The sequence below is a fragment of the Myotis daubentonii genome, chromosome 18, assembly GCF_963259705.1.
Source record: "Myotis daubentonii chromosome 18, mMyoDau2.1, whole genome shotgun sequence".
In the NCBI taxonomy this organism is placed as follows: domain Eukaryota; kingdom Metazoa; phylum Chordata; class Mammalia; order Chiroptera; family Vespertilionidae; genus Myotis; species Myotis daubentonii.
This window is the reverse complement of record NC_081857.1, coordinates 19,123,991-19,149,340: the sequence shown is the minus strand read 5'-3', so window position 1 is coordinate 19,149,340 and position 25,350 is coordinate 19,123,991. Positions and strand designations below refer to the sequence as shown.

The following is a 25,350-nucleotide window of genomic DNA, read 5'->3' as shown; positions in this document are numbered from 1 at the left end:
TGCTGAACCTGAATTTGCTCTTTATTATCGGCCCAATGGCTCCTCGTCCTATCCAATGGACACTCATCCCACACAACAGCCCCCGTTCAGCAGGCCAAGAACGGCATCCAGTTCTGCCCCTGCCCTCCCAGAAGCTGGAAGAGGTGTTTCTCCTTCCCCGAAAAGCATCACTGTAGTTCATCTGCCCCCTGCCAGGGCAGATTCCCGTCATTCCGACTCTCCAAAGGCCTCACCGGCGGGAGTTTCCGTGGCTGTTTTTTCCTATTTGAAGAATTGACTGCCTGTTTTCAAGGACAAAGGAAGAGCCACCACCGCAAGTCCTGGAACTATCAGGCGTTGCAGAAAGCCAGAGAGAGATTAGGACGGTCTTTCAGCGTGATGTTTTCACCCCCTCCGGCCTGCCAGGCGCTGGTTGCCATGACGCCTGACCCACTTGGAACTCCTGACAGGCATGTCCCAGAAGTGACGCCCGATTTCCTCAGTGGGTAAAGGAAACAGTCCCGATAAGGGACTCGGCCTCAGCGCCAAAGAAAATACCCTTAAATCCCAAACGGTACCTGCACAACTTTTTCTGCTATGGAGGACCAGCGAGGGGGAAGCACAGTTGCATCATTGGAAGCTGCCTGCCAAGCGCTCCTATCTCAGATGACTTCATCTGCCGGGAATGTTTGAATGCCAGCGGTGCTCCTCCAGCCTGGACCTCAGGGCCTCCCCGCCTGCCTGTGCGCAGTGGAAAGGCTGGGTTAGAGCCCAGCTCTCCCTGGGGCTGCCCCTGGCTCCGGGCCTAATTGGGGAACCGGTGGGACCAGTCGTTCATTGTTCCTACCGGGGACTGAAGGCAGAGCTCGCTGGCAGGCTTTGGGAAGGCTTGCAGTAGCCCAGAATGACTTCTTTCTGAGTTTGGACATTTTTTTTTTTTTTATCAAGAAAGCTCAAAACTGATGTTTACGTACAGGAGCCATTACTGAGAAGGAGTTTTAGGAGCTTGGTTCCCATGCGCGTCTTTTACCCAATTTCATTCCGGCAAAAGCAACAACCTCTCCTAGGAGTGTTTCGCCTCTGCTGGAAAGTCAGCAGCAAGCACTGTGGTCTGGGCCCGGAGAGAAAGGACCATGTCGTCTCCGCAGCATCCAAGGCCCATGGCAGGCCCCTGGGAGTGTTGGGTGAATGAGAGGGAAGATGCGGCCTTACCGCGAACACCGCTTGGCGGAAGTGGGTCGGCCTCTGCGTTGCAGTGGTGGAGACAGACTTACATAGTAGCTAGCAAGAGGGTTCGGGATTTCAAATGTCTTCTTCCTCCACAGAATGAGAGAGCGCCAGGGCTGTGTGCAAGCCAAGCGGTAGAACTGCGGGGTTTCAGCTTTCTTTAGCTCGTGCCTGTGTGTGTCCCAGGCTCCGGAACAGGCAGTGATCCCCTTCTACTTTCTCCACACATAACCCATTCCCACTCGCATCAGTGCCTTCCACTCTGGGGAGAGGGGTGGCCTTAAACTGCATACCTGTCATCAGAGCTGGCACCTTGATAAGGGAAGCGATGTAGGGTTCAATCTCAGCACCCCTTTCCCCCGAGGAAGCTAAGAGAAGGCCACCGCGGCTTGATCCACGGGGCCTAGATGTCTTTTATTCTACAAAGAAAGCAAGGAAAGGCTTAAAATGTAAACCTTTGGGGGAGTAGTGACACATTACATTTCTGCTAAGAGGTAACTGAATAGAGCTCTGGGTATTTTCACTTGAGAACAGATTGAAAAGAGAGGACAGCGAGGAGTGTGAAGAGGATGAGATGGGGAATCAGCCGGGAACTAGGAAAAGGTTCCAGGGAAGGGGGGCTGGTTAGGCTTCATCCTGCTCCCTCTGCAGCATGGACCCGGAGGTCCTGCTCCATGCGTGTGCCGAGTCCTCCAGGTGGGATTTGCAGTCCTAGGTAGTGACTGCAGTGACGTTTACTCACTCAGCCTGTGCCCTCCATGATGTGCTAAGTGATGATCTTACCTGTAATAAGGCTCAATGTGAATTTAGTTGTTTTTCTGTGTTTGTGTTTAAATCCTCGCTGGAGGATATGTGTTTATTGATTTTTAGAGAAAGGGGAAGGGAGAAAGAGAAACATTGATCAGTCACCCCCTGTTTGTGCCCTGATAGGGGATCGAACCTACAACCTGTTTTATGTGCCCTGTCCCGGGATCAAACCCACAGCTGTTTGGTGTACAGGACAATGCTCCAACCAACTGAACCACCCAGCCAGGGCTAAATTTAGTTTAAAAATATTTGTCATGCAAATTTAACTTGAGGTAGAAGCTGAAAGCTACTCCAAGCATTTTGAGAATTCTGAGGCCTTGTTGAGGCTTCTGAGGACTTTATCAGCACTTCTGGCACCAAATTGGCCCATTTTACTCCCCAAAGCCTGACCTGCCTTCACATCCAGTCCTTCTAGGCTTCTGGTCATAAATGGCCCAGTAATTAAGAATGTCATATTGGGAATTCAGGAAGTAGTTGGGTTAGTCCTTGAGCTGACCAGAGGGTTTGAGGGAGCCCAGGGTGAGGGTAAGCACTCAATGTAGCCCAGCTTTGCTTCCCTCTAGACCAGGGGTGGGCAAACTTTTTGACTCGAGGGCCACAATGGGTTCTTAAACTGGACCGGAGGGCCGGAACGAAAGCATGGATGGAGTGTTTGTGTGAACTAATATAAATTCAAAGTAAACATCATTACATAAAAGGGTACGGTCTTTTTTTTTTTTTAGTTTTATTCATTTCAAACGGGCCGGATCCGGCCCGTGGGCCATAGTTTGCCCACGGCTGCTCTAGACTTTGCCTAACCCGGCTCAATCCGTGGCCCAGGAACCAGGCAGGGGTTAGTCAAAGGCAGAGGCCTCTAAACTTGATAAAGAATCAAAGAACAAGCAGAGATGGTGAAGACCTCCATTCATTCCACTCAGATATATTGTGCTTGCTCTTCTCTCCCTATGGGTTTACTGAAGGAATCACCCTTTCCTTCCTAAGAGAAAGATGTTCAGTTGGACTCCATAAACAAGGTCATATACAGTCGCCCCAACTAACTAACTTTTTCAACATCTGTCAACAGATGGGTTTGCCAACACCATCTCCTGCCGCCTGGAAGAGGAAGAGGAACCGGAGGCCGGAGGGTCTGCAGAATTCACGTGCTTCTCAGAGGATCTTGTGGCAGAGCAGCTGACCTATATGGATGCAGTAAGTCTTCTCTGAGCCTCAGATGTGCGTCTGCTTAACACCCGGCGGTGGGGCGGTGGCGGGGGGGGGGGGGGGGGGGGCGTGTGGGTGACAGTACTGGTGGCCGGGAGGGCAGGGGGCAAGGTGATTTAAGTCTTTTCAAATCCTTGCGGGGCTGTGCCTGTAAATGCAGGGAGAAAATGTGACTTGAGTCAATCATCTGAATAATTCAGGCCTAAGTTCTCCTTGCAGTTCTGGGTGAAGGTGCTTTTTCCTTGGCACTCAATACACAGAGGGAAACAAGAATTTTAATCCTAGTGAAACAAAATCTGCCCTGTCCCATGGGCATTTCTCTCCCCTCAAGCTCATAAATATTTCAAGTTCTGAACTGTTTATTTGGGGGATTGTAAAAGGGTCAAAGTGTAAGTTAGGATCACATAAATCCACCGAATCCACATGTGACTCTATCTGGCAGCTCATTTCCACATGTGCTTCTTGCACCTTTGAAGTTCGCATATTTTTTTTTAGCTGCACATGTTTGATTACATCAGCCACGTTTCGTAGCTCAATTTTAGCTGATAAATACCCATGGGAGAAAAAAGGACTCTTATGAATTATCACGATTGTCTGGGCTCTTCTGCATTTACCGCTTTGGGAAAAGCAGCATCAAAAGTTGCCGTTTCCATCTAGAGCACGCAAATAAACACAGATAGTCTGTGTAAAGTCAATCCTGGTGTTTGCACTTTTCATATAAACCCTGGACATCTCATATTGAATTGTTGTGCAAATGATAATCTGATTTGTTCAACAAATTTGTGATTGTTCCTCTTGATAGCATAAGAGAAAGATGGAAAATGTCATTGGTTATGACTTTTAGGCAAAGACCTCAAAGCCAGGCTTCAAATCCCTCATTATCCCTTTTGGTGTGTGACTGACATTGAATAGCTTTTCCCTTTATATGCTTCTTACCTTCTTCGTTATAAATAATGTGAGATAATGACCTTGATGAATGTCGCATGTATTGTATTTTGGTGGGTCACTTTTCAGGTGGTCTTTGAGCATTCATGTGTATTATAGACAATTCATAATACATATAGATTATTGACTATTATTGCTTTCCCCAAAGTGGTAAGGGCAGAAGAGCCCAAATGATTGTGATAATTCATAATAGTCCATAATTCATGGTCATGAGTGCCCAGAAAACACCATGGATATGAATTTGAGGTCAAAATAATATTTAAAAAAATTTTAATTTTTTAATTAAAGTCAACATACAGTATTATTATAGTTTCAGGTGTACAGCATAGCAATTAGACATTTATATAACTTACAAAGTGAGAGGTCAAAAATAACCTTAAGCATAGATTTTTACTTGGCTTTCCTTCGAAGACAGAAAAGTTAAAATGATCTTGGGCATTTAGATTTTCTTTTGGTCATTGTGTTTCATTTCTTCACTTGAGCAGATTTAGAAAGAACATGCGGGCTTTTCTGACCAGTTCATGGATTAATTATTCACTTTTGTCTATTGAGATGAACACCATGAGGCAAATCAAGTAGAAAAGGGTTATTTGTCCGTTGAAAAAAATAGCAATTTACAGATGACCCAGATGACGTACTTTGCCACATGAAATGTCTGTGTTGTCCTTAAAGTCAATTCCTCTTTTGTTCTAGCAACTATTCAAGAAAGTAGTGCCTCACCACTGCCTGGGCTGCATTTGGTCTCAAAGGGATAAGAAGGAAAACAAACATTTGGCTCCTACGATCCGCGCTACCATCTCTCAATTTAATGCCCTCACCAAATGCGTGGTCAGCACCATCTTGGGGGGCAAAGAACTCAAAACCCAGCAGAGAGCCAGAATCATCGAGAAGTGGATTAACATTGCTCACGTAATTGTCTCTTCTTGAATATTCTGTGTGCTTCGTCGATATCGGGTTCTACTTCATCCCTGTGTTTAAATGGTTTCCATCTGGTTGAAAGGCCGTCGGAAGACCTTTCCATGTGAGGGCCCATTGCGTTTGTTATTGTTATTGTTCTGCGGAAGTAAGAAAGTTGTCTTTCTTAACTTGGGAGCTTATTTACTTTTCCTCCTTTTCCTGTTTTTCCTTGCTTGCTTCATTTTGCTCCTGGAGCCTCACGCTGCTGCTCCTTCAGGTTGAAACATTCCGCCTGCTTTTTCCTTCGTAGTCACAGGCTGTGGTTCTGTCCTGTGTTCAGTAAATATAAGCTGATAGTCTAAGTGTCAAACAGACTGCGCTTCAGCCAGAGTGATTACCCATGCACCCTACCTTTAGCAGATTTGAAGAGCCAGTACCTTCTCAGAATCCTGAATCTTTTTTCTAAAGGACTGAGATACACAGATTTCCCATTAATCTGGGGCTTTTCCGAGAGCCTTATCTCTGACGTTGGAGGGGCAGCATCTATTCGTAGGCCTGAATTACATTTCGCTTAAGGTCAGTCTGGTCTCTTGGATCAGCCGCTTACTAATATATGCCATGTGACCTTCACTTATCATGATCTTATCTCATCATTGAGAAAAGGCAAACAGTATTGAGTCAGTTGGTCACCAAATATTTCACGAACTTCTGTGTATAAGCTACAGTTTTATGTATTTGGGGGACATAGATGGGATAAGCACAATTAATTTGGTCTTACAGGAGTCTGTCTGTAACAGGTTAAGCAAGGAAGCTAAGATTGCTGGAGTGATCTCAGCCCAGGCAGGGGAGGAGCAGGGCACTGGGAGATAAGAGCTGCAGGAGTGGACAGAGGAGAAATCCCTCTGACTGGAACAATCAAGGAAGGCTTCCTGGATAGGGGGACATTTACATGTAGCTTGAATGATAGCTAGGACTTTTGATATCTGAAGATTGGGTAGTTTTTTGTTTTTTTTTTCTAGGAAGAAGTTATCTCAGTGAAAGCCATATAATTTACAATTTTGAAAAATAATTATTACGTAAATATCTCATTAGTTCGTGTTCTAGGCTATATGGATCACCCCTCAACAAAAACACATTTTGCTTTTTATCCATATCTATCTATCTATCTATCTATCTATCTATCTATCTATCTATCTCTATATCTATATATATATTTTTCCATTAAGCCATGGTCTATAGGGCATAATGCTTAAATTTTCACATGCTCTCTTTTTCACATTCTTTTTAGTTGTCTTGAATTAAAGAGCAGGGCTATCATTGCACCAGAGAATTGGCCTTATTTTGCGTTTTTAGGTGGTCTATTAGCACAGACATTTTAGTATATGAGAAAAGTAAGAAACAAAGAATATTTCATGCAATGTCGATTTTTCCTTTTCTGAATTGAGCTTATTTCTCAACAAGTAAGAGCTACAAAAAGAATTTTTGATAGAGCATGATCAAGAGCATGGGATCGAGAGGATTTGTCTTCTTAGAATGATAAAGTATTTTTGCCATAAATGCCATATCATTTGCAGTCTTCTACATCTCTCAAAAGAAAATAGTCTGTCTACCTTTAATCCATTCAGCTGCTTAGCAAATTTATAGCAAGAATTCAGCATTTGTATATAAAACAGTGTGGCTCAAACAATGGCTTTTGGTCCAAATTAAATATAGACTGTGCATTTATGTGGTAACAAGAAATGCGAGTGGAATAATTTGAAGTATATTCCAGATTTCATGGTATTTCAAAGCCAAGGGTTCTTATTCTTGGTGAAGCAGTTTCCTCATACTGAGCGCTTGTGTCCCTTGAACTTGTATGGGCTCACTTAGAATAATGAAGCTCACAACTGGTTTCCTGCCAAGATTTATTTTACTTTTCCTGCATTATAATCACAGTCAATTTCTACTGAGAGAGTGTTTGAAAACTGATGATTTTACACGCAGAGAAAATTTCTGACCAAATATGACTATATTTTCTTGGACAGGCCTCGCTGCTACATTTTTACTTTGGTGTCATATCTCCTGAAAGGATACCTCCTTTTCTAGAAATGGAGCCAGATGCCTTTTCTGCTCCTTCAAACCCTTGGCTTAAGCCTCTTTCAGAATAATATGTTCCATATGTTTATTAGAATTTGCATGAAATATCTGTGCCTAAGTTCCTTTATTTATTACAAGTTTCCTGATTTTTAGAACATAATTTTGGATTCTGAACCTTCATTGAACCAACCATGTTTGGTTTCCAAATGGACTGTAATTCAGCATCCTCTCTCTCTCTCTCTCTCTCTCTCTCTCTCTCTCTCTCTCTCTCTCTCTTTCCCCCTCCCCTCCTTTCTCTCTCCCTCTCTCTCTTTAAATAAAGGGAAGGCATTCAGACATTTCAAAAGAGTGGGCATGACTTCTGTAAAGTATTTGGCATTTACTCTAAAGAAAATGTTTGAGGGATTGTTTGTTTGGCAGGGTTTTAAGTAGCCAGATTTCGGCGTGCTAAACTAGAGAACGCTGTTTTTCCTTCATATTCGGGACTCGCATTGCTTTGTGAAATGACCTTCTAAGCCGTGTGCTTTTATGCCCAGCCACTCCGAGGCCTCTTCCCCAGATGTTCTGCACCAAGCCGAACCCATGCTCACGGGCGGCCTGAACAGCAAACAGTGGGCGGGACTTCAGGCTAGTCCCCTCTCCTGCATGACCCCCTCCCCCTGCAGCCCGGCCTGGGACCCTCTCCCTGGCTGTCCCGCTGTCCCTGTCCCTGCCATTTGTTCAGCGGAACTTGGACTTCGCGGTCACTGGCTGCTGAGGCTGTGGCCTCCCTGCGGCAGCTTCGGTTTCGGAGTCAGGGAGCCTTTCCCCTTCCCCACAGAATGACATCCAGAATGCTTCCTGTCCTCTTTCTGTTTTGTTTTCAAGCGTTGCCAAAGTGAATTTGATTTTAAAAGCCCAAGCTATTTTGGAAACATTGAAGTACCAAGGTGTTTCTGAATGTTTATGATTGTGGCACAAGCCAATTTGAAACGAAATGAATGTGTATAAAAATATTCCCTCTTGGCTAAGAACATAAAAGCCAAAGTTCAACTTGTGGTGAATTTTTATTGCCAAGTTATATACACCTCGCTGGGCGAGGGCTGGTCATGAGATGTTCGATACCATCTGACCTTGAAGTGGCTGCTGGCCCGCTCACTCTGTGGTTCTAAAGGATGCAGTGATCTTTCGTGTGTATTTTTAGGGCATCTGTGTGCTGTCAGCAGAAGTAAGTTTGCTTTCTCTAGCGTAGCTCTGCAGACTCACCTCCAGTCGTGTTTTTACTAGGAAAGCTGGAAACTATAAAACTGTAACAACAACACAAAAAATATATTAAAGGAGAGAAAAACAAGCATACAGTGCCAAAATCTATAAAGTGCTTCAGTGACTGGGGTGGGAGTAAGGAGCCACTTTTTGATGTTCAGTATTTATACAGCTGCCTATTTCGTGGTAAGAATTCAGAGCAGCTGTGATACCTCTAGAACGGGAAATGGCCGGCTCACTGTAGTATTGATATTTAAATGCCCTTTCTGTTCTGACCACTCTCCATGTAGGAATGTAGGATCCTGAAGAATTTCTCCTCCTTGAGGGCCATCGTCTCGGCACTGCAGTCCAATTCCATCTACCGGTTAAAAAAGACGTGGGCTGCTGTCCCCAAGTAAGTTCCCAAGTGTCTGCTCGACGTGCTTTGGCTGAGGGATGAGTTGCTGCCTAAATGGTGTGGGTCCTCACCTTCAATGCTCTTATTTGTAAAGAGAGAAACACATTTGAAAGCCCCTGTGTGCTCACGGCAGGGTGCGTCTTACCCACGATCACTCATGAATTGGAGGCAGGGCCGCTGCAGAAGCCACTCTCGTTCTCACGGTGTGCCAGCGCCAAGCCCATGGCTGCAGGGACCATTTTAGGGATGTGCTGCTGATGGTTGGATGCTGAGGGATAAGGATGTGGAGTGATAAAGTTACAGCCATTTGCCTTTTTTGTTGTTGTTAATATATTTTTTATTGATTTCAGAGAGGAAGAGGGAGGGAGGGAAAGACAGAAACATCAGATCATCAGAGAGAATCATTGATTGGCTGCCTTCTGCAAACCGCCCCCCCCCACCCCCCCCGCAACTGGGGATCAAGCCCACAACCTGAGCGTGTGCCCTGACTGAAAATCGAACCGTGACCTCCTGGTTCATAGGTTGACACTCAACCACTGAGCCACACCGGCTGGGCTGCCATTAGTTCTGGTTGTGTTTCAGCCTCACTCCAAAGCCCTAGGCTGATCCGAGATGTGAGGGGTAACGTGTGCAACCAGGACATTGTTCCTGTGGCTTCACCAAGACTCCCTCCAGTTGTTTCTGCTTTGGCATGTGAAGAGCTAGCTTAGTGATGTTCAGCACCTCTAACTGTTCCTTTCTGTTGTTTTCTTCCCCTTTCCTGCTGCGGCCTTTGGAATAATTAACAACTTAATGTCCTTGTTATTTTGCCAGCCACACCTCCCCCCCCCCCCCGCCCCCATTTCCAGAGCTTCCCGTGTAGACCAGAGAACTTTTCGCAGAGGAGGGAAGGGTGAGTGAGAAGGCAGTTCTGGCCCCGAGGCAGTACAGGCGGAGGCTGGAGGATGTGTCCTGGCTGCAGACTAGGCCAGCTACATACCACAGGTCCGCCTAGGTTTGAGCTAATCAAGAAGTCAGGCTGTATGGGAAGAATGTGTAAACTGTTTATAGTCTATACTGTATGCAGTATAGTCCATTTCAGGCAGGAGAGAGGCCAGCTGGCTCCCTAGCAGGCTCGCTCTTGTGGAATTGGTGGTTTGGTCCTTAGAGTAGGTCCAGCACTGACTTTCATCCATTCTCTCAGAGCTGATTAAGCCCAAAGGGACAGACACACTCCAAACTGCAAGAACCCCAGATTGGTACAACAGAGTTTCCTAGATTTACACTAAAAAGTGAGTGCCAGGGACCTCAAGGTTATTGATGAGCTCATAGTCCTAGTCGGAGGAGAGTCTGCTTGGGAGAATTACATTATTTATTACATAATTCTTTGATGGGTAAAGGGAGAAACATTGAAATGGATGATCTTAATGCCTGGCATTGCAGAGCTGTGGAAGCTACCACCACTTGGACCCCAAAGCTCACGCTCTGTTTATGATGCCGTTATCTAGCAGGCAGGCTTTTCCAAGTCCAGAGCAACTTTCTTAATTACCACTCTGCACGTGGGTTCTTTCTCCTCTTCATTAGTTTGAATAATCAAGGTGACTCTGTGTGAAAGGGAGATTAGTTGATTGATTTTCCTCTGCACATACATGTTCTGAAAGGTATGGGTCCTATAAAATTGTTAGATAATAAGCCCTGGGGAAATGGATGGTAAAGTCAGCTGTGTCCAGAGTCCTCATCCTCAACACCCCCAACTCCAACTCCTTCTCCTTATCACTGCTCCCCCACTGTGGTGTCAAAATCAAATTCATGGGCATGTGCTAAAATGCAGCCTTGCCTGATTGCAGCCTTCTCCGATTGCAGTCAAGGGTAATCCTATCTTTCTTTGGAGGGTGATAAATTGACCACTATGAAAAGCCACTTAGTGAGCCAGAGACTTCTTCCACAGAAAATCTGAGGCTAAAACACAAGTCAGGAAATCAGTGGACTTGTATCCTAATCTCCCTGGTTCATATGAGAAAGTCCATTCTCCCAGCTGGCTTCATTAACTATTCAAAGAACACACCACAAAATCAGTCTCAGAGATGCATTCTGCACAACATGGGGGTCTGGTTTGTTTCGTAGTTGGATGGTTGGTTCACGTCTGAGCAGGGATGCTGCAGAAGTGTCACAGTTCCTCAGAGAAGACACTTCTGTTATCAGCCTTACATATTTTCCGTTGCTAAATTCAAGTGACAGGGTTAAGATAGCTTACGGGTTATCATTTCCCTGTAACCTTTTATGCTAATAACTTGCAGTGGACAAAGAAGATGTCTACTTATTTCTCTTTATTTAGCCTGACATGTAATCAATTTCTTAATTGTTTTTCCAAAATATAAATAGCTTTCATGGTTTTCTTAATTATGAGAGCAATATTATATGCGTGAAACAAGTAAGTTCTTAATAATGGCTTTCTCGTGATAATGAAAATGTTGCATATGGAATGGAATTGCCCCTGTTAATCCTTTGCTGTCAGAATTATCCACTCGGTAACCCTGGAGGGGTGCGTGGATGAAAGCACGAGGCCCATGGAGACGTAGTGAGCAAAAAAGAACAAGGACAGAGCAGGCTCTTGGCATGTGTGATTCTGCTGGCTTTCACAGCTGTCCTGCAGGCGACTATTGGTATTTCCATTGCCCAGATAAGAAAATTGAAGCTCAGAAAAGAGAAGCAACTTGTCCAAAATCACGTGACGAGAAAGTGGCGGAGTTGGGATTTGAACCCACTCCTCTGACTCCCAAGTCCGTCTTGATCCCATCCTCTACTCTGAGTCTGTGATTCAGGAGACTTGGGTTCTGTACCTGCAACGCTCAGCAGTTACTAGTATAAACTTGGGCCCATCCCTGACCCTGGCGTCTCCATCTCTAAAATGAGGGGACCGGCCAAGACAATTTCTCAGGTCCGTAGGGCTGTGTGTGTTGCCAAGATAGATTTTTTTTTTTTTTCTGAAGAGAACATGTCCCAGTTGAACAATGTAATTTCCCAATTTAACAATATTTTTATGATTATAAAACACATGGTTAGAAAATATTCCTCTCTTCACACAAGTGATTATATCTATTTAAAAAAAAAAAAAAAAGAGCCACCCTGCATGGAAGAAGTCATTGTTTCATCTGCTCACATCACTCACTGACCCTGAGATCAGTGTGATCCCTCTGTAGCAATAGGTGCTGGGAACAGCTGGACTGAAGGTATAGGTTTTCCTAACTTCATTTGTTCATATTTTCTTGATCCCTCTTACAGAGAGCGAATGCTAATGTTTGAAGAACTTTCGGATATCTTCTCGGACCATAATAATCATTTGACCAGCCGGGAACTGCTGATGAAGGTGAGGCACTGGGCACGGGTGGCACTCTTGACTCTGGAATCCATTTAAGGGAACGATGGCTTGCTGGGGGTGCGAGGGCTCCTTAAATTCCTGCAGTCTGAGAAAGCCTCAAGTGACTAGAAGGCAGACTTTCTGGGTTTTTTTAAATGCCTAACCTAAGAAGCTTGGGGCTGAGAAATTCCAAAGTCCAGCTCCTTGGCTTCACTGTTACGCAACCAGATTGTGAAACTTGTGCTTGTGTGCGTCCCTCTTTAACGAGCTGCTCCGCAAATACCAAGTGCTGGCACTTAGGTGGGTAAGAGGCCCTGGAATATTTCTTCTCAGCAAAACATCTCCTAGAATGACAGAGGCCGAGCCAGCAATTCCACATCCTTTATTTGGACTACGTTGCACAATCTGTCAGTCAGCAATATTTATTGAACTCCAGATGATGCTGACTGCTGAACCCCGGGCAAGGTACAGGTAGAGCATGCTGCATTTTACTGTTCCGGACACTGGTTGCATACCTAATATTTGTAAAGCACTGGGCCAGCCTCTAGAGCAGTGGTTCTCAGCCTTCTGGCCCTTTAAATACAGTTCCTCATGTTGTGACCCAACCATAAAATTATTTTCGTTGCTACTTCCTAACTGTAATGTTGCTACTGTTATGAAACATAATGTAAATATCTGATATGCAGGATGGTCTTAGGCGACCCCTGTGAAAGGGTCGTTCGACCGCCAAAGGGGTCGCAGCCCACAGGTTGAGAACCGCTGCTCTAGAGGCATGAAGGTGGCTAACATCCTGTTTTCAAGAGTTCACCTTCAGTTGGTAGATAAAGACACTAAATGAGAATAAGTCCAAGGTGCACATGACAGGCTGTGAACATTCATCAGAGGTGAACACAGAGCAGAAGCCACCTTCATAGCCTTTCTATAAAGCAGCTCTTATGATCCTCATTTTGCAGGTAGCCAAGAGTCAGATAAGTAACATGCCCTAAGTCACACACATGGTAGGCGGTGGAGCTAGATGTGGATACAAACTGCTGAGACTCTAAAACCTGCCTTTATCACTGAGGCATAAAACTGTCTCTTCTGACCCCTTGGGAGTAGGGGACAGGGTAGATTGGGGACAGCTTGATAGAGAAGGTATGTCAGCGGCTCAACAAATATTGATTGAGCGTTCACTCTGTAGTGGGTATTGGATTTTAAGGAGATGACAGTCTCATGGGGGAGGGAGAGGAGTGGACAGTTACAAAAGAGCAGGAGATGTGCCACCCTGGGGAGCCCTGAACTGGGCAACTGGAGGGTAGGATCCTTGTCCTTACTCTACTTTCCATCAATTGGAGACAATAATAGCATTTAGTCTACTGACCTCATGGAAGAGTTTTGAAGATTGACTAAGATAAAATATTTGAAAGCCCTATGCAGATGTAAGTTATTTTTAGTATTTGGCAAGCTATATACATACACATGGAACCAAAGTATGCATGACACATGAAAATGAATGAAGTATAAGTTGCATATGTGACCTTAGGCAGACACTTGGAATAGGAGTGAAAGTCAAGTGGAGGTGGGGTGACTAAGAAAAGGCGTCTAGTTGATAATTGTTAGATCAGTCCTTTCTCCAAGGGCATCTGTTATGGTCTTTCTGATGGTTCTCCTTCTAAGTCCTCCTAATCATCCTTCATGTTGGAGTGTACACTCTGCTGCTGGGAGCCCTACTGGACACCCTCAGGCCTGGCTAGGTTCCTTGCATGTGCTCCAGGGGAAGCCCCTCACCCTCTGACCTAGCGCTTCTCATATGTCCCGTTGGCATTGCCTGTGTACTTCGCCTGTCTCCCTACTGGCCTGCAAGCCTCTTTCAGTCAGGGACTGGGTTTCTCTCTTTCACTGGTACATCCCTGATGCCCAACACAGTGCCTGGCATGTAGCAAGTGTTTGACTGCATGAATTGATGGGTCTTATAATTCACCTGACTTTAACAACTTGCCCACTATCAGCCTTTCTTGGAGACGACGGTGTGAGCAGGGTAGTTTGTGCTGATGTCTGACTCTGGATTTGGCCTACCTGCTCAACTGCACTCTATACAATGATCGCTGGGATCACATTACTACTCCCTGCTCCACATCCCCCTGGATTTGCAGACTTTAAATGGAAACTCATCTGGCTGGAAGGGGATGGCTTAGTGGTCTCCCAGTCAGTAATAGAAAGCTAGACCAACTGGAGCCACACATTCAAATCGCAAGAGCTCTGAGTCATCCTTGCAAAGTAGATAAATTGAACAGTGTGCAGCTCATTGCCTGGTGACGGTCTTCTGGCTGAAACCTTAGAAGCAAAGCTATCTCTAGACATTAAAGGTCCCATAAACCTTTCTTAACAGTAGAAGTTTACCTCAGTGCTCTAAGTGAAATTTCTTATGTAAGGCCCCACTCCCAAAGAAATGAAAAACTTGGCTATGAACTCGTAGTCTGTGCATTATCATTAATGATAGAGGACTGTTGGGGCCAGTGCATATGTACACGTAGGTCTCTTTCCAGTCATTTTTGTTGATCATTCTTTACTATGAAATATATAATTCTGGGTGTTAATTCTCAGCACAGTTGTGAAAATGAAATCAAGGTATTAGGTTCTCAAAAGAACCACCTGGACTTAGACTGATTTGTGGTTGCGTAATCTTAGTCTTAAATGGCCTCTCTTCTCTTCTACTTCTGGGTAGCTGTAATGACTGAGGGAACATAATAATCAGCAAGAATCTATGGTTTTCCTTTTGTTGGGAAAAAATGTTTTTATTTTCCTCAAAAATTATCTTAAACCTGTTACCTCCTTATGGTTTCTAGAACTTAGATAATTCTAAGCAGGTAAATTACAGAATCTGCAAATTTCACAACCACAGGGAAGTAGAACATCACAGATCTCCCTGGCTCTTGGGACTCACAGTGAGAATTCTTCCCAGTTGAATTGACACCAATAACTTCCAGGGAGGCCCAAGAATTTGGCGCTGGTACAGATGTACTGTTCGGTGAAGCATCCAAACACACATTCAGAGTTGGAGCAGGAAATTGCGAGGACTGTGAAGACCCACTCAAATAATTACCATTAGCTTTCAAGCTACAATTTAATCTGCATTTATTGAGAAGGATCCCATGCCGGTGTATCTCCCGAATAGAAGAGGCCCCTCTCAGGCCAGGAACAGGATGAGTGAGGGCAGCTGAACTCTGCTAAAGACAGAGAGAGAAGGTGAGGCTCAGGTGAGGAATCTGCACTAGCGAGAGGGAAAGATGAGAGTGTTGAGTAGTGGGAGGTTTATGGAGGGAGAGATTTGGAATCTATCCCAACATAGGTGATGATTAAGGTCTTGGGCCTGGATAGTATTTGCGAAGACATGAGTATAGTGAAAAACAGGAAGATGACTTTGATAGAAAGAAGAATTTCTGAGATAGTGTGAGCAAGAGCAGAGAAGAGGCAGATGGAAAGACCCTGAGTGATGTAATCACCAAACCTGTCAAAAGCTTCGAGAAGTGTGCAGGGATTGGTGGTGTGAACCGTTGCAGAGCAGAGGATGTAAGGCTTCAGAAGAAAGAAACCGAAACTGTGGAGATGTGGCAACTAGTGGACTTTCCGTGGAGACCCCACTTGGAGGAACTGCACTAGCCGACCATCCAACAGCGATGGACTCTCCTCCGAAGTCATCAAGTCAGTGGTCTCCTGGCTCCCACCTCAGGGCTTTGCCTCTCCACCAATGAGCAGGTTGTTCTAGTGCATTGTCAAGGTCCCTCCCATCTCCGTTATTCTGTGATTCTCAGGAGCCTGTTAACTGTTCCGACGCCCTTCGTAAGAACTTTAGGTATATCTGCAATAATTTCCATACGTATTCCTCTGCTGATGGTTAAGAAAGTGGAAGGGAGCCAGAAGGACTAACACACTGGTAGAGATGGACACTCGTATTAAAGTCAGAAAGAATGGATGTCTTACTCCAAGAAAATTCTCAAGAATTTGAAAGGACTCACAACTTCCTAGCACAGGAAATGGCACATTTTAGCCCCTTTCATTCACCCCCAGGAAAAACTGTAAAGTAGGAGATTATTAAATGGTAATGCTCCTGATGATCCTCTGTCACAGGGAGAATTAAAATGGACAGTAAGTCACTATGGGTTCTGTCCCCAGCAGTGTCCCTGGACCTGGGTTAAGGGTTGTGAGTGATAGAAGGTAACTGACACCTCCCTGCCATGGGGAAGGCCAAGTCACCGAGGAAGACCCTTAGCAGCTGTACGGTAGTGAAAGGTCACATGCTATGAAAACGTAATGAACCCAGGCAAACTGACTAAGGGAAAACTAAAGTAGAGGTTATACGCTACCGAACTGTGCAATTTGCCTCCCATTCATACAGTTCCTGGAAAATGAGAACTTAACAAGACTGAAACCACAAAACGGAAAACACTTTATGTTCAGTCAGCAAACTCAAGATTAGTCATTATGTAGAAGAGTTTAAAAGAGTTTGTTGTTACAAAGACGGGAGGAGGGAAGGGACGGTCATCTGTCCTCAGGCGCCCAGAGGAAGGATTGATGTGGAAGAGTCTTAACCTGAGAGGCAGCTTGAGAGGTTTGGCTGGGGGAGGAAACGGGGGACGTGTATGCAGTCCTGGCCTTCACACATTCGCGCTGTGCCCAGTACCGGACTTCCTCAAAGAACTTCCGGCACAAAAGTTTCACTTGGCTCAGAGATACCACAGAAATAGTCCCTTTTCTTTCACAGAATGCTGGCCGGTGCATTTCAGGCCAAGAGCGAGAAACCGCACGATGTCCAGGGGAAGAGCTCCTCATTTCCAGGCCGTGTGATGACTGAGTGAAATCTGGGATGTGTAAAAACTTGTCCCACTTCCAGGAATTGCCTGTCTTATATTGACGATTGATTTTATACCAAACCAGGGCTCTTATTACCATGGAGGGGGGTACGGGATAATCCAAGGCCCCCAGGTCTTTCTACAAATAGACCACTTGCAACCAGCCAGCGTGGATTTGCCTAATTCAGCCGAGCCCACTGCAGGCCTCTCCATTTTGCCTGCCACCCAGACAGTTGTGCGGAGGGTCCGTGTCAGCCACTAGGCGCCACTTCACTTCTTTCCAGGGTCCTTCTCCATCACTCTCCTCTGTGTGTGCTGCTCTTTCAGGAAGGAACCTCCAAGTTTGCCAACCTGGACAGCAGTGTGAAAGAAAACCAGAAGCGGACGCAGCGGCGGCTCCAGCTGCAGAAGGACATGGTACGTGCACCCGGTTCTTCCCGAGGCCCACGGGAGAGCCGCCTGGGTCGGGAGCGGCCCCCACATGCCACCAGCACCTTCATCTGCAGGAGCACAGGCTTTCGTGAGCATCTCCCACTCCCTGCCTGTTCGCTCTCAGTCACTAACCCTGGGGATCTGCAGGAAAGGAACAGTGTTATTACTCCCATTGGACCCGGCAGGAAGTAAACACTGAGAGTCGTGGGTCATGGTGCTCTCTGGGGCACTTTTTTCTGTAAGGAACACCGCCGCAGGTGCACTTCCTTCCCTCTTCCTCCACCCACTCCTGCACTGAGAAGCTGCTGCCACCTTGGCCTTGGCCTCCTGGGCTCCACTCCCCAGTGGGAAGGCCTCTGTAGTCAGCTTTGCACGCGTGGTGGCCCAGGACCAAGTGGGACCGAGTGTCCACCCCCAGAAGGATTTGATCATGTGCCGGGAAATCTCACTTGTTCCCACCCTCTAGTCAGTTCCCAGCTCTCCTAACCCCAAGGGCCAGCCAAACCTTTCTCGTTTTCAGTACTCAGAGGCGTGCCGGACCTCCCTCCTTAAGACTGAAGGATAGTTATTATCATCTTTAGCTTTACTTAAAAAGCTCCCCTAACGATGAGCATAGAAGAGGAAAAGCAGAGAGAGGAGACTAGAGACGGACAACTCTGATATTCTCATCCTGTTTACAGAGGACTTCTCTTTGGAAAGCTGCACATAAGTCGGGAACGTTCTTGAATGATAGGGCTCTGCTGTAACATAAAGCCATACAGATTTACAACATTTCCAACTCTTCAGTTGTTCAAGACAAGTTAAAAATAGCTGTTAAAAAAAGAAGAGTATTTTGGTCCAGGATGAGACCTTGAGTGCTTAATGGGGAAGGACGAGCTGCCGCTGACGGGAGGCCCTGAAGGATGGGCCCTCCTTGGCGTGACCCTCACCAGGCGTTCTGGCTGAGGAAGCAGCCACCTCGCGCGTGCAGCCTGCCTTGTCCTGGCTGAGACTCGGGGGTTTCTTTTGGCCAGAATTTCCATAAGTGCCGCAGTGGAACTTAGAAGGTGTCCATGGAAGTACCCTTTTATTTTATTTTCAACATCATTAGTGCTTTGGCGCCTTATGGAGATAGAGATGATTTCAAAGAAAATTTGGTGAAATTAATCTAGTATATACCTGCAGTTGAAGTATTTCTACCTGATTGCCAAGGGCCAATTTTTTTATTTTATTTTGGAATTTACAGAGAAGTTCCAGGTAGTGCATGAGTTTCTGTGAACCCTCACCCAGTTTCCTTTTGTGGACATCTTCCATGACCATGCACACCTGTCATCCTGAGACACGGGCCCTGGAAGGCCACTGCTGCCTACAGGGCAGACCTGCCTTGCTTCTCAGCACTTTTCCGTTAGTGTCCTCTTTCTGTTCCAGGGTCCAGCCCAGCATACACCCCTCGTTCAGCTGTCATGTCTCCCAATCTCCTCCGGTCTGTGCCAGTTTCTCAGTCTTGCCTTGTTTTTCATGACCTTGACAATCTTAAGGAACACTATCCTGGTGCCCTTAGATCAGCAATTCTCAACCTTCTGGCCCTTTAAATACAGTTCCTCATGTTGTGACCCAACCATAAAGTAGTATTTTTTGAAGTAGTATTTTTGTTGCTACTTCATAACTGTAATGTTACTACTGTTAATGAATCATAATGTAAATATCTGATATGCAGGTTGGTCTTAGGCGACCCCTGTGAAAGGGTCGTTCGACCATCAAAGGGGTCGCGACCCACATGTTGAGAACCGCTGCCTTAGAATGTCCCACAATCAGAGTGAGTGAGTCTCTTGTCTTCCTAGTGACTAGACTGAAGTTATGGGTTTGGGGGAAGACTGTCACAGGGTGAAGTGCCATTTTCATCACATTCTGGCAAGGAGCGAATGACATGACATCAGGGTGACATCTGGTGTCACTCGTGGTATTACTCTTCATGCCTTGATTCATGTCGAGTTTGCCAGGTGTTCCCCTTTAAAGTTACTCCTTCTCCCTCTCCCTCCTATGCTTTGGAAGTGAGTCATGAAGTCTAGACCAAGGGGCCATTGTAGCAGTGGCATCTCACCCCCTTGTGGTGCACACTCTTCTCCTGTGTGCAGCGGCCGCCCCCTCACCGATGGCAAGGCCATCCCTCTCCAGGCCATTCCAAACCACTCGAGTGTCCACTCCTCCAAAAGAGAAGAGACGTCTCTGGCCTGAGCCTGAGCAACATATAAGCCCCTGTGGGCACTCTTATCTGGTCTCCTGGCTTTGAGGCTCAGTTTTCAAAACTTTGAAAGCCAGATATCAGATGATAGACTTCTTGTGTAGGAATTTTCAACAATTCATTCATGGAATTAGTACCAATGCCCCCAAATGAGGCCCTGAATGGCTCTGAATTAAACTTGTCAAGGCTTACCTGGCCATTCAAAGATTGCTGCTTCCTTCTGCGAATGGGCATGTTGCTAAACGTAGCCCACAGCAGGTCCATTTGCCCCAGCGTGGAGGTTATTGAAACCCGCAGGCTTGTCAGTAACAGCCAAGACAGTTTTGTTGTGCTTCCTCCTCAGGGGCTGATGCAGGGCACTGTGCCCTACCTGGGCACCTTCCTGACCGACCTGACCATGCTCGACACCGCTCTCCAGGACTACATCGAGGTGAGTTCTGTGCAGGTGGCGTCGTGGCACCTGCAGCCTTCTCACTGGGCACCCAAGAGAGAAATTCACCTTTGTTAGTGTCTATTGAGGGCCCATGTGTCCGTGGCACTGTGCTAGATGCTATGAGGAATACAAAGATGAGTAACCAGAAGTGGCTCACAATCCCATGGAAGGAAGATGTCAGAGCTGGTGGGGTTGATCGAAAATTAAGAATTCAAACAGATGCGGTTTGGTAAGAGGGGAGGTCAGGATTGGTTCCATGTGAGGAAAGAGATGGCAAGACCTTATGAAGGAACGGGTTTGAGCAAGAACTTGATGTTGAGTTGGGTTTTGGGAAGGGGTAATATGCCCTAACATTCCATCCTATCTGGTGGGGTAGGGAGTCAAGTTTGTGGATTTTTCAGTATTCCATTTTTTTTCCTTATTATTGTCTGCTCTGAGGCAGCCATACTTGGGCACACATGCTCTCTCTCTTTCAACAGGAAAGGAGCTGGACTCAGTCAAATCAGCTACTTTTTAGTAACTATTAAAGTATTTAGTGGAGAATAAATTTGATATGGAAATGAAAGTTAAGGATATGTTTGCATCCATCTCTCGCCCATGGTTATCACATGTAATCAGCCTTTATTTGAAGGAGTGGCAGTAAGTTTGCACACACCTGCCTCCGAGTTCACGTGAATGTTGTGGACATGCTCGTTCCTGCTGCCTTGCCTATGTCTCCTTACATCCTCTGCCTCAGCTTATCTCAGGAAACACTCAGCAGTGTTGGGGAATGGGGGGAGTGACAGTGATTTAGAGGTTAAGTTCAGCCTCCTGAGAAATAGGAGCTGGGGGTGAAGAACTGAAACTTAACTTTTCATGATGCTTCGTAGAAGAGACTTCCCTTTTGATAAACCATTGACAATTTGGTTCCTAGTATGAGTCAAGGACCATCTGTTTTTGTTACTTTTGGTTAAAAAAAGTGTAATGGAACATTTACTCAAGCTCTTGCCCTTCCTGGTTCTGCAAATGTATTTGGATTCTGGATTGTAATTCCTCACTATTACTGTTTTAGTTGTTTAAAAGAAGGCTGTTTGCCTATCCTGTCCTATTATAATTAAAAGAATGTTGAAGCAAACAATGCTTTTTTTCCTCCATAGTAGCCATAATTACAGTGTTATTAATATTTGACTTTATTTTAATCTTAATTAAAACCTTCAATTGGTTTTAATAAGGCCTAGAACAACACAGGACTTGGCTGTGTTTCAAAGTTTGGTTTGTCACACACTCTCTCTCTTAATTCCTTTCAGGGTGGGCTGATCAACTTTGAGAAAAGGAGACGGGTAAGTAGAGATCTTGATTTTCCATGTGACTTATCTGGGATGACAAAATGAAAGAAGTGGGGACTTACATTTTTTGGTAGAGGCAGAAAAAAATGAATTAGCATTTATTGATCATTTGTCATATACCACTGTGCTCAGCATGCGTCCATACATTATCCCTCAAGAGCCCCATGAGGTAGATTTCTCATCCTCAATTCAAAGGTGAGGAAACCAGGACTGAGCGAGATGGAGTCACGTGGCCAGAGTCACGCCCCCCCCCCCCCCCCCCCCCCGTGGCAGAGCCAGGGCTCACATCCTGCCCAGCCACTGCTGAGCCCGCCCTTCTTTCCTTACACCTCCTCCCCCTTCTTACAATTGGCTTCAGTAATAACGGGTTCCTCTTCTTATGGGTTTCCTAAGAGTAAATGACATAGAGGAATTAATAAAGATGGTTAACTCTTATGGGCCTATTGGAGAGAGGAAAGGAAAGGGTCTCACTGTTATTTGAAGAATTATTCTTTTTCTTTCCTGTCAGCAGAGGAAAGGATGTTCAACATAAATTTTAATTTTTTGTGTGGACAGTAGAATAATTCTGCATGGCACTAAAAAAAAAAAAGATATAACAGAGCTTTGAAAATTTGGTATGGCTTTGGTGTTGACATGCTGTAGTTAAATAGGTATTTAAAAGATTCAAAGGAAAACAAGTGGGAAAAAGAAAAACTTCACCCCAGAGGACTCTTACTGTTCTTTAGTCATTCATTCCTCTTTGATTCCACGAATATTGATTGCATACCTACCATGGGTCAGACGCTGTGATAGGTTTGGGTATTGCAGCAGAAAACACATACAAAACAGAGAGCTCACCAGCCTCGGAAAGCCCGCAATCCAGGAGGAAGGTGAACACATAAGGAGGCAATTATAAGGCGACCTGCTGAAGGGCTTGTGAGCAGAAGGAGGGGCGTCTATACCCCAACTCCTGGGGTCAGAGAAATTTTCAGAAGCCAATGACCTTGAAGTTAAAACCAGAACTTCAGGAGCTAAGCAAGCTGAGTTCACTGGTAACAAGATACACTAACCTAGACAGATGTAAGACTTCTGTCCTTGGTAGAGTATGCTTTCTTCTGTAGCCAACGATGAATGTTGCCTGAGGGTATTGAGACCAAGGGCGGAGGTCACTGGATGGGAAACTGACACCATAGACGGCCAGCTGTTGGTTACCCCTGTCATGTCCTGTAAGGGCAGAACACATTGTTACCTTGTTACCCATCTTTGTCCTTTAACTTCAGAATAACCATAGATGGTAATCTCGTTCCCTTTAAGACTAGCATGTGGAACTCTTGGGAAGTTTGAGTATAAAACCTAAGGCTAAAGCTTATATTCATTGCTGACTTAAAAATAAAAATCCTTATTGATGCATCTAAGGAAGTATAAATAATTTTGGACATAATTATATACTTGCTTCTCTTGTGAGCTTTAAAAGACTTGGTTAAATGATTTACTGGAGTAGTAAAAACCCAAGGATTGAGGAAATCTAAACATTCTAGTTTGGAGGCACCAAACTGTTTAGATATTCGAACATACCACAACTTATTTGTTGAGGGGTAAGAGTTGAAGAAGACGGGGGTGGGGACCTTGGGAGCTTCCAAATGTTTTTGTTTATCTTTTAGAAGTATTCAACTTAAAAATAGCTTTTTTATCCTTATAATTAAAATAGAAACGAACAAAAGGAAGTCACTATGACTTTAGGTAGTAACTAGTTTGGGTTGCTTTGATCGTGTGTTTTATTCACACAGATTGCTTTGTTAAGGGGAACAGAGGATTGACAACTAGAGCAGACAAGACCTTCAGAGAGTCTAAGTTAGAATTTCTAAGTGTTATTCAGCTATTTTATTTTGAAGGAAGGCAGTGCTTTGGAGTTCCCCTAGAATCTCCGTCATTTATCCTAATGTGGCTTTTTTTTTTTCACGTTGAAAAGATGTGTTATTTGGTTGGCCTTATTCCTCTCTTTCTTTTTGATGTCCTGTCTGCTTTAGGAATTTGAAGTGATTGCCCAAATAAAGCTCCTTCAGTCTGCCTGCAACAGCTACTGCATGACCCCAGACCAGAAATTCATCCAGTGGTTCCAGAGGCAGCGGCTGCTGACCGAGGAGGAGAGGTAGGCGGACCTACTGCCCACCAAGGTGGAGCTGTGGTGCCGGCGAGGGGAATACCGCACCCAGTTCCTCACACGGCTGTTTATTTAACAGCTGTTTAGTGAGCAGCTACTAGACTCTAGACCAGTGATGGCGAACCTTTTGAGCTCGGCGTGTCAGCATTTTGAAAAACCCTAACTTAACTCTGGTGCCGTGTCACATATAGAAATTTTTTGATATTTGCAACCATAGTAAAACAAAGAATTTTTGATATTTATTTTACATATTTAAATGCCATTTAACACAGAAAAATCAACCAAAAAATGAGTTGGCGTGTCACCTCTGACACGTGTGTCATAGATTTGCCATGACTGCTCTAGATGCTCGGCTTTCAAAGGACACTGATGTAGCAGGAAAAGCTGGATTGATGACATCGGAAGATGCGCTTTCAGATTCTGGCTCTACCATTGATTATCTCTGTAACCTTGAACAAGTCACTCATTCTTCCTGATCATCAGGATGCTCTTCTATAACAGCCGTGGGCAAACTACGGCCCACGGGCCGGATCCGGCCCGTTTGAAATGAATAAAACTAAAAAAAAAAAAAGACCTACCCTTTTATGTAATGATGTTTACTTTGAATTTATATTAGTTCACACAAACACTCCATCCATGCTTTTGTTCCGGCCCTCCGGTCCAGTTTAAGAACCCATTGTGGCCCTCAAGTCAAAAAGTTTGCCCACCCCTGTTCTATAAGATGTTTATTTGTGAGGATTAAATGAAATCATATTTGGGGAAAACATTGCTAAAGTGCTTACATCACCACCACCACCACCGATCATCACCATGTGTGTCACTGTTGTTAATTGGTACCAGCTTTCAGTCAGGGAGCGGAGGCGGCTCATGAAGAATTGAAATAAAATGCTGCAGGATCTCCAGGCAGCGGCAGTTCATTTGGCCAGGGATGGGGGGAAACAGGGAAGATGGCCATGAAGTGTTACCATGTGTGCGGGTCTGGGAAGGAGAGCGGGTTGCACCTGGAGATCTGGAGAAGAACATTCCAGACAGAGAAGAATATGAGTGAAGGCTCGGTGGCCTGCCATGCTTGGAGTTTGGAGGGACAGTGCGAATTCTGGTGTGGCTGGGACACAAGGGACAGGTTTCGGAGTAGTGGTTGGGGAGCATGGAAAGGTACGTTAACTCCAGTGTCTTGAATGTTGGCCCTTCAGTGGAGTCGTCTTTACTGTGTAGCCCAGAGGATTCGAGTCTGCAGTCCACATCGGCCCACTGCATGCTTTTACGATTTTAAATGGTTGGGGTGCGGGGAGGAGGAGAGACAAAGGAGGTGACATGGGGCAGTTATTTGAAATTCAGATTTTATCCATAAATAAAGTTTCATTGGAACACAGCCCAGTCATTCACATCGTATTTATGATGGCTTTCATGCTTTAAAGGCAGAGTTGAGTAGTTGCCAGAGAGACCATGCAGCCTGCAAAGCCTGGTCCTTTACAGAAAGTACACACACACACACACACACACACACACACACACACACAGACACGCACACAGAGTAATAGGAGGAAGACAGAGAGAGGAGATGGTTCTTCCCCGGGCTTAGCAGTGGGAGGAGAATGATCAGGAAACAGAATGGAGTCAGCCTTTGATGCTGCCACATATTTGAGGCACGTGGAACTAACCGGCCTCAGTCTGTATGCCAGCGGGGGATGTCGGGAGGAGGCACATGTGTAAATTTGTAAGATCTGGTCATTGAGTCAGTGCCCTCTGACACGTGTGATAGAACAACATGGTACATATCTTTATGGTGAGTAATCAGAACCTTCCTCTAAAATAAAACCAGCGAATCACGTGAATTCCAGCCTCTTTAATTGCTAAGCCCTG

At 45.3% G+C, this 25,350-nt stretch overlaps 1 protein-coding gene across 2 annotated transcripts in view; it reads left to right on the top strand.

Moving 5' to 3' along the window:
* RGL1 (ral guanine nucleotide dissociation stimulator like 1) overlaps positions 1–25,350 on the top strand; it is a 214,563-nt gene that overhangs the window by 171,008 nt on the left and 18,205 nt on the right. For both annotated transcript variants that reach the window (XM_059673768.1, XM_059673769.1), the window contains 8 exons: positions 3,077–3,201; positions 4,852–5,067; positions 8,664–8,767; positions 12,032–12,116; positions 17,264–17,353; positions 19,933–20,019; positions 21,309–21,341; positions 23,354–23,475. In XM_059673768.1, the coding sequence (XP_059529751.1) occupies positions 3,077–3,201; positions 4,852–5,067; positions 8,664–8,767; positions 12,032–12,116; positions 17,264–17,353; positions 19,933–20,019; positions 21,309–21,341; positions 23,354–23,475 (862 nt within the window). The remainder of the gene's footprint in view (positions 1–3,076; positions 3,202–4,851; positions 5,068–8,663; positions 8,768–12,031; positions 12,117–17,263; positions 17,354–19,932; positions 20,020–21,308; positions 21,342–23,353; positions 23,476–25,350) is intronic.